At 44.0% G+C, this 19,173-nt stretch overlaps 1 protein-coding gene and 1 non-coding gene across 2 annotated transcripts in view; both read right to left on the reverse strand.

Moving 5' to 3' along the window:
• LOC134409393 (piezo-type mechanosensitive ion channel component 2-like) overlaps positions 1–19,173 on the reverse strand; it is a 74,229-nt gene that overhangs the window by 26,411 nt on the left and 28,645 nt on the right. Inside the window, exons 20-32 of the mRNA XM_063142145.1 lie at positions 18,995–19,157; positions 17,735–17,824; positions 15,042–15,112; positions 12,678–12,749; positions 11,748–11,857; positions 10,045–10,165; positions 9,250–9,321; positions 7,516–7,682; positions 5,764–5,936; positions 4,549–4,791; positions 2,427–2,685; positions 1,658–1,846; positions 120–306 (exon numbers count right to left, since the gene is read on the reverse strand). Coding sequence (XP_062998215.1) covers positions 120–306; positions 1,658–1,846; positions 2,427–2,685; positions 4,549–4,791; positions 5,764–5,936; positions 7,516–7,682; positions 9,250–9,321; positions 10,045–10,165; positions 11,748–11,857; positions 12,678–12,749; positions 15,042–15,112; positions 17,735–17,824; positions 18,995–19,157 — 1,917 coding nt within the window. The remainder of the gene's footprint in view (positions 1–119; positions 307–1,657; positions 1,847–2,426; positions 2,686–4,548; positions 4,792–5,763; positions 5,937–7,515; positions 7,683–9,249; positions 9,322–10,044; positions 10,166–11,747; positions 11,858–12,677; positions 12,750–15,041; positions 15,113–17,734; positions 17,825–18,994; positions 19,158–19,173) is intronic.
• Positions 9,045–9,120, reverse strand: TRNAA-UGC (transfer RNA alanine (anticodon UGC)). The gene has a single exon. It is a non-coding gene; the product is annotated as a tRNA-Ala (tRNA).

Below are 19,173 nucleotides of genomic sequence, written 5' to 3' on the forward strand. Positions count from 1 at the left end.
TTGAACTCTCCCCTTTCCCTGCTGATCAGGCTGGTGCCCCTCTCCTTTGGCACATTGCAGCGTTAGACACCTTCCCTGCCCTGGAAGAACACTACTGTCACACACATGCACCCAACTACCTTCGTTATCCCTCTTGAAGCCATTCCTGGAGAGACTTTGAGATCTACAACGGCGTTGTGCTCCTGACCCAGGCTGGCATTCCTTCAGTTGGCCTCTGTGCACTTTCTTTTTCTTTGGTTTCCCTGTTCTGTTCTTTTCCTCAGAGCCCAATATGTTGACCTCTTTGGCATCCCAGAGCCCATAGCACTGTGGAATGTAATAGAGTGAAAGTCACTTTAGAAATCGGTAAAACACAGTTTAATCCCTTCCTGAGTCATACTTACACAAGAGCAAAAGGTAACACAAGCCTCAGGTACGTGATTAGTGTAATGAGTACTTTGGCCCTGAGTCATGTAGGGTGACCATATGAAAAGGAGGACAGGGCTCCTGTATTTTTAACAGTTGCATAGAAAAGGGAATTTCAGCAGGTGTCGTTTGTATATATGGAGAACTTGGTGAAATCCCCTCTTCATCACAACAGTTAAAGGTGCAGGAGCTATACTAGAGTGACCAGATTTAAAAGAGGGCAGGGCTCCTGCAGCTTTAACTGTTGTGACCAAGAGGGAATTTCACCAGGTTCTCCATATATACAAATGACAGCATCTGAAATTCCCTTTTCTATGCAACTGTTAAAGATACAGGAGCCCTGTCCTCCTTTTCATATGGTCACCCTAGAGTCATGGTACAATGACTCAACAATCTCAGAAAGTTTATGAAGTACTAGGGTGACCATATGAAAAGGAGGACAGGGCTCGTGTATCTTCAACAGTTGTATAGAAATGAACATTCCAGCAGGTGTCATTTGTATGCCTGCAGCTCCAGGGGCTCAGCTACACCAAGCAGGATATTCCACTATGAAAGCGGTATATAAAAGGCAGGAGCCACACTGCTGCTTTATAGCTGTACTGAAGTGCTCTGACAACTGTTGGGGCCCATTGACACAGACCATATACCGCTTCCATAGTGTTATATCCTGCTTGGTGTGGTTGTGTCATGGGCCCCAACAGTTGTCAGTATACTTCAGTACCACTGTAAAGCAGTAGTGTAGATCCTATAGTGCACTTCAATACCGCGATAAAGCAATGGTGTGGCTCCTGCCTTTTATATAACTTTTTCATACCACTTTCATAGTGGAATATCCTGCTTGGTGTAGATGAGCCCCTGGTGAAATTCCCTCTTCATCACAATACTTAAAGCTGCAGGAGCTATACTAGTGTGACCAAATACAAAAGAGGGCAGGGCTCCTGCTTCTACTTGCCAATAGCTAAGCCTTAGAAAAGACGTTCTAAGCTTTTAGAATGAGGAAAAACTGCACAGAAGCTGGGAAGCCACCAAACGTTCAGTGGTCTGGGGGAAAGGATGTGGCCAACTGTGGGTTACCGGAGGGCTGGACTGGAACCCTACGCAGGCTGGATTTGTCCGGTCATTTGTCCTGCAATGATTTGTACTCTAGCTTTACTGTTTCGTTTACTATATGGTGCATCCACCCTAGCAACACATCTGTGCTCTAAAATAAATCTTTAGCATCTCTTTCCTTAATAAGAATGGATTGCTGTACCTTCAAGATATACCGGTGGAAGAACAAAGCAAACAGCTGTACCAAGTCATAGTGTACAAAGCCATCTTTCTTCTCAATCCCAGCCAGATTTGGCAAAGCGAATGGCTCTTCTGCATTGACAGTACAATACACCTTAGTGCTCCAAGGAAAGAATCCAGACTGGGAAAAGTATTTGATCACAATTGTTATCTGGCAGGGGAAGGAAACATACATAGATTATCCCACTGTGAATATCTGGATTTCAAACCTATAGACCTTTACATGAAATTGTCCTCTTGCTTTTATCTTACTTACTTAACTATTTTCTGTTCAAAAGAGAAAAGTCTACAGAAATTGTATGAGGCTTAGGTATTATGCCCAGCACTTATCCTTCCAGGATTCCATCTTAATACATGTTTTTTTCTACCTTATCTGTTTTACACACTGCATGCAACATGGCCATTAAAATAAATAAATCCCAGTGTTGCATTCCAGCCGTCATCATTCATCCAAGGGCCTGGGGTGCAGAAGAGGAAAATAATGTGGTTTCTTTGTCCCCCTTGTATTCCAGCCCTAGTTGCCACCTTCTCTTCTAACTTCCTTCATTCCTAATCATGACTAGCAGCCACGTGCTGAAGGAAGGACTAAGTTAGAAGCTAAGGTTGCTAGGTAGGCCTGAGGCCTGGCATCTCTCAGTGAAGTACTGCCTGGAAGAAAGGTGGGAGAGAGGCTAGAGCACACCAGCCAAAGCATCACTAGGCCTTAAAGGCAGCATCTGTCAAACACGCACCTCAGTGTAAACGATGGCTGTCATCCAGAAGAATTTTGAAGGCCTTGGAATGGACAACATGGCCCACAGAAATATCAGAATAGGGAGAACCAAAGTGAGGATGGAAGCGGAGGCCATATGGTTTAGAATGATCACGAAATAACACAGCATTTCAGATTTAGACACCGTGGCATTGTACAAAGCAAACCCCAGCTTCAGTGGGCGAGGGAGGCGCTGGTAAAATTTATCAGACTGCTCCAGCTCATTGTCGTGAAAAGTCCTGGACCACATTTAAAAAGTGAAAAAGGAAATGTAGGTTAACTATGATAAGGAAGAGCATATCTACCATTTTGTACATTCTAGAATTAGTCACTAACTAGGTTAGATGCAAAATCCAAGCTGCTGTGAGACAAATGAAGGTAAAGACCAGCCCTTTCTGGCAGGCCTACCCAGATGAATTTGAAACCTTTTTTTTTTTAAAGATGTGTTGATTGTTACTTTGTATTGGTTTTATATGCTCTTTTAATTAATTTTATATATTTGATTTATATTGTATTGTTGTTCTAATGTTGTTCCCTGCCTCGATTCAAAGGGAGAGGCGGGTAAGAAATAAACAGATGATGATGATGATTAAATATATGTGTTGTAATAAATAAATATGTAATAACACATTCAGTTTTTACAAGGCACAAATATTTTAAAAGCACCAACTCATAATGAAAAAAGAACTTGTAATCGATAGAATAAAACATGGCATTAGCCATGGGAATGTAGGAAGACAGGAAACGCCCTGGCTGAAGCCCAGGGGGGACATATAGAGCGTCATCACACAGGGGAATATCGTGTGTTTTGTTGCCATTGCTTCTCCGCTTTTTCTTTTGTTGCTCAATACTTCCTCTTTAGGAAAGAGGAAGTAAACAACGTGCACATGGCCCATTCAGTGGGCTGTTTTCATCGCGCCGCTTCTCCTGCACACAGCAGAAGATAGCGGAAAGCTCTGTCTCTAGAAATAATTCAGACTTACTTGGGTCTTTTTTTAATCACAGGAAGAAGGCTAGAAGGGGTGGGAGAGGCACAGGAGGTGAACGACGTTGTGAATAGGACCCACAAAAATCTGTGAGTACTCAGTATCGAGTGTGCAATACAACGCTTGTCTGATGATGGTCGTCATCTACAAGCAGGGCATGAAGGCAAGACTATAAAATGATTTACTTACAGTGTAATATGATTTATGTTTGCTCAGAAGTGAGCCACATTGAATTCAGTGAGATGTACTCCCAGGTAAGTCTGTATAAAATTGCAGCCTTTATGTATTCATTCATTCATTTATTTATTTATTTATTACATTTTTATACCGCCCAATAGCCGAAGCTCTCTGGGCGGTTCACAATATAGTTCTTTGTTTATTTATTATTTTGGCAGGGCTGGTATGGTAACTATACCACTTTATTTATTAATTTATTAGAAGCATTTATATCACCTTTCACTAAAAAAACCAATCTATTAAAAAAAAACACCAATATCTCTACAATTTTAAAATAAGTTAAAACTGAGAGGAGAATGATTAAATCATATATACACACACACACACATCAAGGGATCAGCAAAAATAAATAAAAATACCTACAGCTAGACTGGCCAAAATCCTGTCTAAAAAGTAATTTGCAAGATGGTGGAAGCCCATCAGGATGGGAGCAGCATGAGCTGCATTGGCTAGCATAAGAGGACTTTCAGACTGGGTGGGTAATCGCGTTTCCTTACTATTGCTCTCTTCCTGGTTCTCTTTCGCATTTGAAACTACCACAATTACACAGAGAAGAGAACAGTGACCACGTAGCCTGTACATTTCAATGGGACATCGCCCTCTAGTGGGCATTTTATAACACAACCTCAAAAGAGTCAGACTTTCTAAGATTTATTTTGTAACGCTACAACTGAGAAAAGGAGTGGGAGACGCACAGGAGGCTGATGTCGTTGTTAAAATGACCTGCGAACATCTGTGCATGGCCAGTCATGAGCGTGCTATGAAACGCTCATTTAAAGATTCTCTAAGTCATCAGCAGCGGCTTGAATTCATGCTCTTCAAAAGCAACAGCAGTTTACAATACAGTATCAGTAGATGCTTAATGGTAATAAGCCTTGCCTGTTCAGAAGCAGTTCACTAGCTGTCATCTTAGCAGAAACCTGGTTCAGTGGCCTGCCGGCTTCCTTACTTCTAGCAAATAGGTAATCTGTAGATTCTTCCATTTCTAATGGAGAACTGCCCAGACTGGACAGTTCTGCACAGGATGAGGCTGGAGTGAACCCTTGAAGGCAGGCCTCTTCAGGGCTCGCTTCTTCCACCTTCTCAATTCCAGTTGTACTTGTAGTGGCTTCGCTGGATCTCCTGCTCCCCAAAGGCACAAAAATGAAACCTCAGCAAAGCCATCACATCAATGACAGATGAGACTGTCAACAGTCATTCTGTAATTGGGATCGCCACTCACCGACTTCCACTTCCCCTCTCTCACCTTGCCTCATTGTACTTCGGAGCTTTAAATCATTTTCTCCCTGCCCAGAGCCAAGTTGGGGGGAAATTGCTCAAAAGCTATGGACTATAGCAAAATAAAGCAGAAGATGCTCCCTTTTACAGAGTAGCCTTCCACCCCACCCCACTTTATATGCAAATAGGGCAGAAGTGTGTTTAACATACACACAACTGCCTGCCCCATCATGCAAATGGGTGAGCCAGTTACACTGGAGAGTGGCACTCATTCTCCAAGTCCACTGCAGATGTCTTTTTGACAGACAAAGAGCGTCATCAGATGGGGGGATATTGTGTTTCCTTACCGTCACTCCCCGCTTCTGTCCCATGATACTTCCTCTTTCTTCACACAGGAGAAGAAAGGGAAAGTAAACAATGACCACGTGACCCATTCAGTGAGCGTTTTTATCCTGCCGCTTTCCCTGCACACAGCAGGAAATGACGGAACATTTAATTTATTTTTTTAAAAAAACCAGATTTACTGGGGTGTATTTTGTGACAGAAAGAAGGCCAGAAGGAGCAGAATAATGGGAGGCAGACAGCGTCATCAAAAGGACCCATGAACACCCGTAAGTGGACAGTAACAAGCATGCGATAAAACGCTCGTCTGATGACATTCAAGAAATGAATGCTGCAGTGCTATTCCAGCCATCTCCCTGCCCTACTGTATTATAGGGCCAAAGGAGAGAGCTGAAATAGTATCCCGGTGCTCTGTGTGCCCCAGAGAACAGCACTACCAGAGAATGGCATTTCCTTCAGTTTTCAAAATGGCCCAAAGTGGAGGCTAACAGTAATAAAACTAAGATTAAATAATTTAGCTAAAACAATCATCACCTGAGGTGCACCGGTGGTGGTGATGGTTCAATGTTCTCCCCATGTGGGCATTCAGGCACCTTGCCTTTGCTTCCATCCGTCTCTGCAGTTTCAGTGTTACATTCTCCACAACCTGGGGCACTTGTCTCAAAGTTGTAATATGGAAGAACAGAGTCTGTGGAGGCCTCGTTTTCCTTAAAAGAAAACCCAAGAGGGATCACTGAGCTGGAATGGGAGAGAGTTGTTAAGCTAATAAGAACATAAGAACATAAGAAGAGCCCTGCTGAATCACACCATGGGTCCATCTAGTCCAGCACTCTGTTCACACAGTGGCCGACCAGCCATCGACTAGGAATGAACAAGCAGGACATGGTGCAACAGCACCTGCCCACTCATGTTTCCCAGCAACTGGTGCACACAGGCTTATTGCCTCGAATATTGGAGATAGAACACAACCATCAGGGCTAGTAGCCATTGATAGCCTATGCCTCTAGGAATTTATCCAACCCCCTTTTGAAGCCATCCAGATTGGTGGCCATCACTACATCTTGTGGTAGTGAGTTCCATAATTTAACGATGCGCTGTGTGAAGAAGTACTTCCTTTTATTTGTCCTGGATCTCCCACCAATCAGTTTCATGGGATGACTCCAGGTTCTAGTATTTTGAGAGAGGGAGAAAAATGTCTCCCTATCCACCTTCTCCATACCATGCATAATTTTGTACAACTTTGAACACTAATTTTGTACACTAATCTCTTTGAACTGTTTCGGTTTCGGCAGTATGGGATAAAAATGCTGATCTGCCGTACACAGTTCTTGTAAGGATCACAATAATAATGCCATATTTGAAATAATGCCATTTTTGACTATCTAAAGGCTGACTATCTTTTGACTATCTAAATTATATTCTGAATTATTTAGTTTGGAGATTTTGTTTGCTTCACAGAAGATTCCCACCAAACCAGGAAAGCTGGAGACCTAATTCAAGGGGTTTTTCTGAATACTGGGAATGTAAGGATAGAGAGGGGAATCTACACTAGTCTAGTTAGAACGTGTCTTACCGGTTTTAAGTGTGCGTTTCGTAGTATGACGTTCAGGTTTTGACGTTTTATTGACGTCTTTTGTCCGGTTTTTATTTTGAACTTTTCTGAAATAGCTCGTTGTATTTGTTATAATGTGGCCGATTTCTCCTTATTAATTAGCTTTCCTTTACTTCTGAATTAGCCAATCGCATTCCTGGGGGGGGGCGTGTTTATTTAATTTCCGCACCCAAAGTTGGAGCCTTTTTTTCTGTGAAGCCTTGGACTTCAACTCCCATCAGCCCTACCTAGCAGAGCCAATGGTGAAGAATGCTGGGAGTTGTAGTCCAAAAGATCAGGAAGGCACCAGGTTGGGGAAGGCTGGTCTAAAGTGAAAGTAATACAATCCCGTCCAAACTGTTTGAATTCTAAACACAGGTGCAGTTGCCTAACATAATACGGAGGAGGGGCAATTGAAGCAGAGAGAAGAGGAAGTGGGAAGGGAAATTTGCAGACGGGGAAGTAGAAGAAACAGATGTATTTTCTTAGTGTGTCCAAAAGGAATGCATTCCCATGGAACGAGAAAATTTAAGTAAACGTTTTAAAACCAGCTACGTTTTAAATCGTTCAAGAATAAAAAGTTCAATGCCTGTGAAAACAACGTTTCATATACTAGTGTAGATCCCCTCAGAGTCTAGAACCTGCATATTTGCTCTTCTACAGTGGGAAACGAAGTCAAAACACAGAGATCTTACTTTCTTAGTCTCTCGCCAAAGCATGCACTTTTCCATTCTCATCACATTTGCAATGTCCAGGTTATCTTTAAATAGGGAATTCAGCGCTTCTGTGGCATCATCCAACAACACTTGGTTGAAGACCCAACTGAACTTGACAATGTTGATGACTCTGTGGATGATGTTTTCTGCCATGAAGGGAAAGCTCATGTTACATGTGTGAGGCCTTAGCTAGACCTAAGGATTATCCCAGGCAAATGGAGGGGTCATCTCTGCCTGCTCCCAGTATCCCCTGTGTATCATTTGGATGTACAGGGATGATCCCAGGATATAGGCCTGGTCTAGTCATGGCCTAAGAATAGCCAAGAGCCAGGCTGAAACCCAAAGTTCCTCTTTAGGAGCCTGCACACCTGGGATGCACCCCTTTCCCACACTCAGAAGGGATCTCAAAGCAGCTTTATGACAAAAAAAAATCAATTATCACAAAAAATACATATAAAATGACATAAAGCCCAATAAAAACGCAAGCCACCATAAAAGTACAGCAAAAATAGAGCAAGCAGCAGAGATTCAAATTGAAATTGCCACATCAGACCTTAGTTAGGGTGACCCTATGAAAAGGAGGACAGGGCTCCTGTATCTTTAACAGTTGCATAGAAAAGGGAATTTCAGCAGGTGTCATTTTTATATACGGAGAACCTGGTGAAATTCTCTCTTCATCACAACAGTTAAAGCTGCAGGAGCTATACTAGAGTGATCAGATTTAAAAGAGGGCAGGGCACCTGCAGCTTTAACTGTTGTGAGGAAGAGGAAATTTCACCAGGTTCCCCATATATACAAATGACACCTGCTGAAATTTCCTTTTCAATACAACTGGTAAAGATACAGGAGCCCTGTCCTCCTTTTCATATGGTCACCCTACCTTAGTGGAACAAGGTTTTCTCAGTTAAAGCCCCTCCTATAGATCTTGCTTGCTGAGCCATTCTGTGGGAAGGTAATCCTACAGCAAAGATGCCACTATGGAAACGGCCCTGCTTCTTGTGGCTGGCCTCAAAAGGCAAAAGATTCTGGAGCAGGGTAGCCACTTACATACTGCCAGAACAGAGGAAATGGATCACACACACACCCCAAAAGAGGACAGATTGCATAACATTTTCATGTGCTAATTTATATGCCTAGATGCAAATTTAGAAATAATTACAATTGGTGACATTTGTGACTGCAATGTTTGCTGTCTAAGGGTTAACCGGAGGTGGGTAACTTCAAGATCCCTCCTCTCCCTTATGATTCTTTACCTACAAATCAGACTTGGACCGGATAGTCCTTCAAATAGAAGACTGTCTTCTGCATTATAGGACATGGCAATGCCTTACCTGAGCATCTTATCCTTGTGGTGCAGATAGGTGAGTGAACCTCCTTAGCAGAAAGATAGGAACATAGGAAGCTGCCTTCTACTGACTCAGACCCTTGGTCCATCTAGCCCTGTATTGTCGACACTGACTCGCAGGGGCTCTCAAGGTTTTCAGGCAGGATTCTTTCCTCACCCTACCTGGAGAAGCCAGGAATCGAACCTGGGACCTTCTGCATGCAAAGCAGGTGCTCTACCACTGAGCTACAGCCCTCTCCTACGCTAGGTAGATTGCTTGGCCCCTTTCTGGGACTCCTTGCATGTCTGTCGAGGCTGTTCCAATGTTATAACTGATCCTGAACACTTGTGTACCAACAATTTTCTAGGTATACAGTGGAAATAATCACCTGATTTGTCCAAATCCTCTTCAGTGATTGATATCTCTGGGTTTTCTTCACAGGATTCCATTTTTACATTGGCTGAAGTACACCAGAGTAAAACGTTAGAAGAGCATTTCAGCATTATAAACCCAACCCTATGCCCTTCTCTGATACTACATGGAGATCCCAATTTTACTATTAGAAGACGTGTGTTACCCACTACCAGTCCAAAGTGGTACAGTCCAGTGAAAACTGTACCACCCGCTTGCATTGGCTGCCTGTATGTTTCCGAGCCCAATTCAAGGTGCTGTTTTAACCTATAAAGCCTTACACGACTTGGGACCACAATACTTGACGGACCGCCTCTCCCGACATGAACCTACTCGTACACTACGCTCTACATCTAAGGTCCTCCTCCGGGTGCCTACCCCAAGGGAGGCTTGGAGAATGGCAACAAAGGAGAGGGCTTTTTCAGTGGTGGCCCCTCAATTCTGGAACAATCTCCCTAATGAGGTTCGCCTGGCACCAACATTGTTATCTTTTCGGAACCAGGTCAAGACTTTTCTCTTCTCCCAGGCATCTAACAGCATATGCTGAGTTTTTTAACTGAACCCAGAATAGTTGTTTTAAATGGATATTGTCTGTTTTTGTTTGTATTTTATGCTTTTTATGCTTTTAAATTTTGTGTATTTGTTTTTAATGTTCACTGTTTTTAGCTTTTGTAAACCGTCCAGAGAGCTTCGGCTATGGAGGCGGTATATAAATTTAATAAATAAATAATAAATAATAATGTGTAAAGTATCTCCCTACCTTTTCCACTGCCTGTCAGTCGGTGTTGATTTTTCTCCTCCTCCTTTTCTTTCTTCCTTTGCTCCCAAATTTCATCTTGCTCTCTCATCCTTAGAGCGGATTTTGAACTAGTCATCCACGCTTCATATGCAAGCTGGGCAAACGACAGACTGTTATTCAACAACAGTCTTCTTGAACCATGGGGCTGTCTTAACGTCGTCTTTGCCACGGCGTGGCTCCGAATCTGTGCTGCGTTGGTTACATGATGCAGCCGCCGATTCGGAGTTACCCCGAGGCTAAGAGCCAAAGACCCGAAGCAGAAAAGTTGGGCACAGATTTGGGGGGGCGTTCCCAGGCAGGAGGCAACCTCTCATTGGTCGCCGGAAGGGGGGAGCGGGCCCAGTGAGCCTAATGGCAGCTAGAAAGCCAGTGCTGCCACGCTTTGTGTAAATAACTTGACGCCACCCCGCAGCAGCAGTACCGCGGGGTTTGATGATGGAGCAGCGCCAACTCAGCTCCGTGAAGGCAGACCCCGAATGTACGTGTGGAGGCAAGTCCATCAAACTACTTTCAGGTTTTTCTGTCTGGTTTTTACTTCTAAGGTTTTTACAAAGGAAAAATGTATGTAATGGCAAAAGAATAGTGAAAGTTCCAACTTTGGCCTCAACTGTAGCTCCATCCTCTGTTCTACCTCCAGGCCACATTTGTTATTTTATGTATTTAAAATATTTATGTAATACTGCCTTTCACACACACACACACACACTAAATAAAAAAAATTCCAGGGCAGTTCTCGATAACACAACAATTTAAAAAAAAAAAAAAACACCGAATCCAGTTAAGACCATAATCCACAGAGTTAAAAGCATCAGACAAAAGTGTATAGAATTTTAAAGGTGGAAGGGACCTTGCAGGTTATCTGATCTAGCTGCCTTCTCGATGTAGGCATCTTGCAACTATGCAGAGGTGGCCATCCAGCCTCTGCTTAAATACCTCCAGGGAAAGTGAGCCTCCTCCTGAGACAGCCTGTGCCACTATATTACAGCTCTTACCATTAGGATGTTTCTCCTAATGTTTAGCAGAAATCTGCTTCCCTGCAATTTCCTCCCACTGGTTCTAGTCCTGCCTTCTGGAGCAACACAGAACGTGTCTTCTCCATCTTCTGCATGACAGCCTTTCATGTAGTTGAGGTCAATTACAACTGCCTCTGGAGGTCAGGCAGGCTCCAACCTTATACTCCTTTCGGCACCTCCTGAAAACATCTTTATTCCAAGAAGCCTTTCCTTAATATGCAGCCTTGAATCTCTGTTTTTGCTTCTTTTAAATTTTGTTTTAACTGTTTTATTCTGTTTTTATTTTCATTTTATCTTGTACACCGCTCCGAAATTTTTCAATGGGGAGCGGTATATAAATATTCTAAATAAATAAATAAATAATAAGTCATCTACCATGTCCGCCCTTAATCTTAGCAAAGCCAAACACAACTAGCTCTTTTCCATCACTCCTCAAAGGACATGATTTGAATAAATGGTTACAAATACATCATGCTCAGCTTGCAATCCTATGCACAAGGGAAAGCCAGGGTAAATTAGAAAAGCTTGCCTGAAGAATAACATGCCCCCTTTAACCCCACGGGTGCATACTCCCATAGCTGCACCCCTCCCTTTCCCCCTTTTTCTAGAAGACGTCCCTCCCTCAAGGCAGCTGTTTTTACCCCTCCAGAACAAGGGCCAGACCTGGAAGGCTGTTTTCTTCTTAGGGCAGTCCTCCTCACTCTTCTCAGCATGTCCTTGTTCTTCTTCCTCACTATCCGTCTCGAAAAGGCAGTAGTTCCCATCTCGAATCACTGAAATCAATGTGGGAAGCAGACAGGGCTAAGAACTCAATGGGGCTTGTGGAACTCTAAGCCACATGCACAAAACTCAGAAATGACTACTCCCGTTTGGTGCTGTGTTTGCAATCACTAGCACAGATTAGAACACCCACCCCACACCCACCCATCTCACCCCACACAGGGAAAGTCCACACTTAACCACATGAGTATAAGTAGGGCAAGACCGTTGAAGGATATTAATGAGTAACTAAGTCCACCAAGTCCAAGCCTGGGCACTTTTCAAAATGTTGGCCTTTAAGGCTAAATAATAATAAAGAAATGTCAATTAATTTTGACATTTGCTTTTATTTTGCTGGGCTCCCCTCCCCCTGCCCACTGTTTCTGTACCTACACCAAGCCTTTGAGATGCATCAGGCTGTAAATCTAAATAAATAAACTTATCTTGTACAACCGTCTTGGCTATGATGTACAGTGCCTAGGGCTGTCATCCAATTAAAGAAGTACTAGTCAATTTTAATTAATTGGCTAATCAATTAAATACGTATATATTTACATATGAACAAAATAATAGTTTTCAACCGGGGAAAGTAATTTTTTGTTTTTGGATGTATGTACATTTTGCAACAAATTCTTAACTGGCTGAATTAACTCATTAATTGTTTAGCTGCATTTACAGTAATTAATGAAGTAGAATCAAGCATCAACCAAACAGTGAGAGACAAATGTAAACAGCAGCAGCAGCAGCAACAATAGTGGTCTTTGCTGCAAGGAGACAAAATGTCAAACCAAGGGAACCAGCGTTTCTTAGGAATTGGAAAATTAGGGAATGTACTTGAATTGTGGGTCACCCATGGTTGCCACCATGTCTTCTTGTCTTCCTTTTCTTGCTTGCTAGCATCATCCTCTGCAAAAGGGTTCAGAAAAACAACTCAATAAAAATGGGTCTAAGGCGCAGATAGCAAAACTACGTCCTGCAAAACGTGATTCATGGATTCATTCAACCAAAGAGCTCTGCCTCCAGTCATTCTGGAAAGAGATGAAAGCTCAGAGGATGGCAACAAGAGACAGGGCCTTCCCTGTGGTGTGGTGCCCCCCCCCCCAACTGTGGAATAATCTCCCTGACGAGGCCTGCCTGGTGCCGACATTGTCTTTTTTTTGGGCGCCAGGTCAAGACTCCCCCCCCCCCCCCGGCATTTAGCAATATGTAACAAGCCTGGGTCTGTTTTTTTGGCTCATCGTTTTTAAAGTTGTTATAGTTGTTTTAAATGTATGTGTATATTGCACGTTTTGTGGTTTTTAATTTTTGTATATTGTTTTTAAGTGTTTTTTATCTTATGTGGACTGCCCAGAGGGCTTCGGCTATGCACTGTTGCACTGTGTCCTGCTTGTAGGTCCCTGGTCAACAGCTGTTGGCCACTGTGGGAACAGAGTGCTGGACTAGATGGACCCTTGGTCTGATCCAGCAGGGCTCTTCTGATGTTCTTATGTACTGAAAGGAAGCATGCTCTAGCCACATCCATCAGCTGGAGAACTAAGGGCTGCTGCCGTGTACGTGTGCATGAGAGAATTTTGGGATGGGGTGTGTTTATTACCCTATTTCTTCATTCTAAGACACATTTTTTCCCCCCATATAAACATCTCTAAAAATGGGGTGCGTCTTAGAATCGCAGGTGACTGAAATTAGTGTGCGTCTTACAATCGATGGCATCTTACAATCGAAGAAATACGGTATTAGAACTTCTTATAAGCTGCCCTGAGAACCACTTGATTGATAGGCGGATTATAAACCTTCAAAATAAAATAAAATAACTAGTGTATCTGCCTACTTTATATGAAGCAAAGAATCTATTTCAGTCATTTGCATTCCAAGACTTGAACCATCTAAATTACGGGGTTCCCTTCAGACATGTCCTTCGAGTTCCAAATTATTTGTCAGAGGCAGATGCCTGTGTTTAAACCCCAATGATTGCTACTATGAGGAAAAAGCAATTTCAGGAGGGAGCAGCTTTCAGTGCAGAAGTAGTGGGGGAAGGACAACCCCCACTCACCATTCTTATGCTGCAACACACACAGAGGGATTTAGATGCATCTTTGCAAGGGTAAAAACACTTCCTAAATTGACTGTACCAAGACTAGCAGTTCTTTATGAGACTTGTACTGGTATTTTTATGAGGAATCTATAATCCAATCTCATTTCAAAATCCATTACAAAATCTCTACATTAAGCAAATTAAATGCATTGTTACCAGGGCTTTCTGCTTTCGGTTTCTTTGTGGGATTATGATGGGCTCCTTTACACAGGGAACACATGGTTTGAATCAAGGAAAGTCCTTCCTCGGCGAGTTCTATATGTTCCTGTGTATTTCAATTTGCAGCCACTAGAAGGTGCTGTCATTCTAGTGCATTATAGCGCTACGCCAGCATTTCACACAGGGCATGTCTACACCACAAGGGTGTAGGGGGGATCATGGACGTACCGGCTTCCACGATCCTCCCTGTGTGTCTGGACGGCTGCGTGATGTCCCAGAACAATGTCACGTCCACCATTTTTTAAAACAACAATGAGAGGAGCACACTCACGCTTCAACACCAAAGGTAAGAAAGAAAGAAAAAACCCGATCCCACTCCCCATCCCCACCCTCGATGGGCACGGACTGCCGCCGTGTAGCTCCATGCCCATTTTACAGTCCCTGCTACTCGCAGGGAGGACAGGACAACCCGGGAGCAGCGGCCACACGGCCACACTCCCCGGGATGGTCCTGGAACCACGGAAAAGTTGGGTTTTCCACAGTTCCTGATATCCCATGGTAAGTCTTTGCTAGTCCTGGGTTGCCACCAGGATCCCCTGTGCGTCATGTGGATGCACAGGGATGTTCCAAGGACTACCCCGGGATATAGGCATGGTGTAGACATGCCCTCAGTTGATAATCCAGAATTATCAAAGATTGTTAGCTCCAATCTTTTTGAAAGCAAGAATTAAGGGGGAAAGCATGGGAGACGTTCTGCAGGTTGACAACATCATGTAAAAGATCTCTTAACTTCTGTGAGTGACCAATAAATTGCTCATGTAGAAAAGCCCATTTTGTCTGAATCTTTAGTTACCTGAAAGTTTGCAATACAACTGAACTGTCCCTCATAATTCTCAAATAAATGAGGCTGCACTGTACATGCCATTTAAAGGTTTTTAAAAAATCACCTGGATCTTCCTCTTCCTCAGATCTCTGCAAGCTGTTAATATTTTTCTGGTTTGGTTTGAGCAGGTTCATCCTACAGATTCAAAACAGAAAAGCAGATGCTGTCTTTGGTCCAAAGAAGCTTGCAAGCTCATTTGAATCCTCATCACCACAGCCTCTTCTGAAATTATACTTGCAGGGTCAATTCAGATTAAAAATTTGCAACCCAACCTATTCGCTCCTATACATCAGAAAATCACTTGGTTTGTTCGAAGACCCAGCCCAACCCAGTCATGCTTCTAAGAGTTCCCCCAATCCCAGCTTGCCATCCAACCAACATCCCTCCATGAATCTCTGTAGGCTGCCCCCACTGCCCTCTTTCTGTTTACCTAGCTTGGAAGAGGTAGCAGAAATAGCAGTGAGATCTCATTAAAGCTTGGCTCCATCAATAGAACCTGCTGGAATACTACTAACATCCCTGGTGCCAGGGACCCTGGGAAATACAATTTTCCCAGGGATCTGAACTCCCTTGCCTTGATGTCGGGCACCCCAGCAACCCTAGGATAAGAGCTAATGAGGCAGTAAAGCTTATCTTACCTCCAAGGTGAGCATTCAAAGTTGCTAAAATTCGTATTTCCAAATCAGAAAATTAGGAACTTCAGCAACTTTCAGTGCAGTCCGCACAAAAGTTTGTTCCACTGAAGGCAATGGGATGTACTGGGGCAAGTAAGTGTGCATAAGAGTGTACAGGATGTCCTTAAGGGTGTATATGATGCTCTTATTTACCTAAATAGGATGTTTCATAGGACCGTGCCAGTGTTCAAAGAACTTGGTGTCCCCTCGTCTCCCTCATCTGCAATTCATTCACACAGAGCTTGCTTGTAAATGCAGTACTTAAAACACATTCCTCCATTGTGTATCGCCCTACGTAATCAGATCAACCATTCCTGCACATTATTTCATGGCATGATATGTATCAGAGGTCACAAGCTTCCATCCAGCACCCTTAAAGTGCACCAAGCCAAATTCCCCTCTTTCTGGGGAGCTGTGATTTGTGCAGGTGCATAGGACAGCAGCGAAGGGAGGAAAGGCTGATGAGGAGCAGTTGCACCACTGCAGCATTGGCGCCTTCCCAGGCAGAGGACTGCTGAGCCAATCGGTGTTCTAATGGGCTCGATGGGGGTGAGGCCAAAGGGGCAGATCTACCCGAGTGGGACCTCTCACTTCTGTTCTCACTCCAGTTCAAACTGAGGCTAGATAAGCAGGCCTCCCACTTGGCTGCAAGACTGCAGTCACTGACTTACCCACCCATCCACTCCAAAGAGTAAAATGTCTTGGAGTAGCATAAGTAGTTGCCAATTAATGGGGCTGGGAAGGAATTCCACCTGCACATCAATTGGCATAGACACTGCAGGATGTTTTGCCTTCCCCATTGCTAGATTAGAATAATAGAATAGTACAGTTAGAAGGGGCCTCTAAGGCCATTGAGTCCAACCCCCTGCTCAATGCAGAAATCCACCTTAAAGCATCCCTGACAGGTGGTTGGCCAGCTGCCTCTTGAAGGCCTCTATAGAATCACTGAAGGCCTCTATAGATTAATTCTATTGTAAATAAGTTGCTCTGCACTACCAGCAAATTCTTTGTGAATGTTTCATTTTATAACATTTGTCACAACTATGTAGGCATGATAGGCATTGGGTTGGATCCATTGATGAGGAGAAGCAGGACTGAGCTCCCCGCACATCCATCGTGGGGATACCCATAACGGATCTCAGGACGTGGCACCAAGACAAGCCCAGCATGGGGGCTATGAGCTGGCCACATACGGGGTGGTGGAAAGAGATTCACATTAATGGTTCATGCCATTGCATGGCCCTGGCATCCACAACCAGAGCCCCTTGTATGCAGGACAGGAAGGGGGAATCAGACTGCAGGCCAGCTGGCTGATGACAGGATCCACATCCTATTTTACCACCCAGCCTATTCAAGTGAAAGGCAATAAAGTTGCGGCCAATTTATTATCCCAGCTATGTCTCTGTGTCTAATTTGTTCTCTTTTCTTCATCAACCACACCCAATTAAGCGCTGCTCACACAAGCCTCTTTCAAAGAGAACATGGAGCAAGAATAAAGGGCCTTCTATCTCAAACTTTATTTCATTCCATTACTAATCCGCCCAATAACGAATGTTCTCTTTTTGACCCATAGAGACCAGAATCAGGACCCAAGTACTTAGATATGCATGGAATTTATCTTATGATTAAATGTGTTAGGAATGAAGGGGGGAAATGCCCTGAACATCCAAGCTCATATGCCTGATAGTTTGGCTGCAAAGAGCTCAGTCAATTTCCACATCTGCGAATTTAAGTTGTACTTCAACACATCAGGAAGGTGCCAGGTTGGGGGGGGGGCAGGTAGCTGTTTTAAGGAATTCTAGTTAGCTGAGGTCTTCCTGCCCCATCACCGATTTCAACACTGAGGGTGCTACCAGGTGAGGCTTTTATTTTACAACCTCTCTGCCTGGTTGATGGATTTTAATGGAGTTGGGAGTGGGGGAAGAGACGCCATCGTCTTTCCATTTGCAGTGCTCTTGTGTTTTGCATTGCTTCTTCCATGCCTCTAAGTCCAGGAATGGAAAGGGGGGGAAAACATATTGCCCCTGCCTTCTTGGCCACTCCTGGGTAAATTACAATGCTGTGAATAAATCAGGAGACTTACTTCCTCTTCATGTCTTCCATTGAGTTTCTCTCTTCTTCCATCCTGCAAGCCACCATTTTTTTCAGCTTTGCTTCAAACAGCTCTGCTCCTCTGCATGGGTGAAACAGTTCGGAACAATCTTTCAGAAGTTCTGCCTTGTTGGATCAGACCAAGTGTCCATTTAGTCCACTGTCCTCTTTCTAACAGTGGCCCAAGTAGGTGCCTTTGGGAAACTGCTTTTTCCCTTTTGTGCTGTGCCTCTTCAGATAGTAAGCCTGCAGGCAGCCTAGTTTCTTTTTGGCTGAGGAGCAGGATAAAAATTGCTTTCAATCAATCTATCAGCCCCCAAGCAGGGCATGAAGCTAAGAAACCTCCTCTGTTGACAGTCAAGTATCTATTACCCAGCTGTATACTGCTTCTGCACAGGGAAGATCCATTTTGTTAAGCGGGGGTATTATTATTTATTATTATTATTTATTGCATTTGTATACCGCCCCATAGCCGAAGCTCTCTGGGCGGTTCACATAAGATAACATTTTGGGACAGACCCATGCGATGGCCTCCCACAGAAGTCATGTCACTTGAGGGCATGTCTAGACAATGGCTTATCTCGGGGATCACATCAGGATCATCCCTGTGCGTGCACATGATGCACAGGGGATCCCAGGAGCAGGGAGGGATGATCCCTCCATTTCCCCGGGATTACCAGGACGGCCTTTAGCCCAGCTTTCCCCACGTTCTCGGGATTGTCCCAAGACTGCGGGAGGTGTGGGTGGCCATCCCGGTTTTGTCCTAGCTCCTCACGAGTAAATCGGGGGTGGGAGGGGTGAGGGGGTTCTTTTTAAAAAACAACAACACAACCTAGCCTTTATTGTTGGAGCTCTCGTGTGCTCATCTTCTTCCTCCATGGACGCCACACGCCACGTGTGGACTAAGGAGGAGGATCTCGTGATCACCATATCACGAGATCCTCCCCCTCCCCTCCCCTGGTGTAGACATGCCCTGAGTGGCATGGGATCAAGCCACAAGGAAGCAGCAACCACCCTGCTCCAATAACTTACGAGTAACGTCTACATTTGGCAGAGGAGGAACAATCTAGGGCATCCCTGTGACCTTCACAACAGTGGACTCTTCAACAGCCTAGTTCCATCCAGGGCACATATTATTCCCCCTGCCAGTTTGGTTTTGTGAATCGACCTTCAGTCTGTAGCACTGTTTCCATCTCTTCCCTCAATAGCCAAGTGCAATCTTATTGAGGCTGCATGCATCTTTGGCACATACCTGGAGGCTAAGATCTTGGCAGCCTTGAGATCTGCTACAATATAGAGGTAATAGTAGCTCGTAAAAATTCTACGCTGGATCAGCAGGAATGTGAAACATATTGCATCCCAGATGATTCCTGCTTCATTCTCAGGCAATTCACATATCTCATCCTCAGGGGGTTCTAAGCAGGAAGAAAA

The sequence above is a fragment of the Elgaria multicarinata genome, chromosome 1 (assembly GCF_023053635.1).
Source record: "Elgaria multicarinata webbii isolate HBS135686 ecotype San Diego chromosome 1, rElgMul1.1.pri, whole genome shotgun sequence".
Lineage (NCBI taxonomy): Eukaryota > Metazoa > Chordata > Lepidosauria > Squamata > Anguidae > Elgaria > Elgaria multicarinata.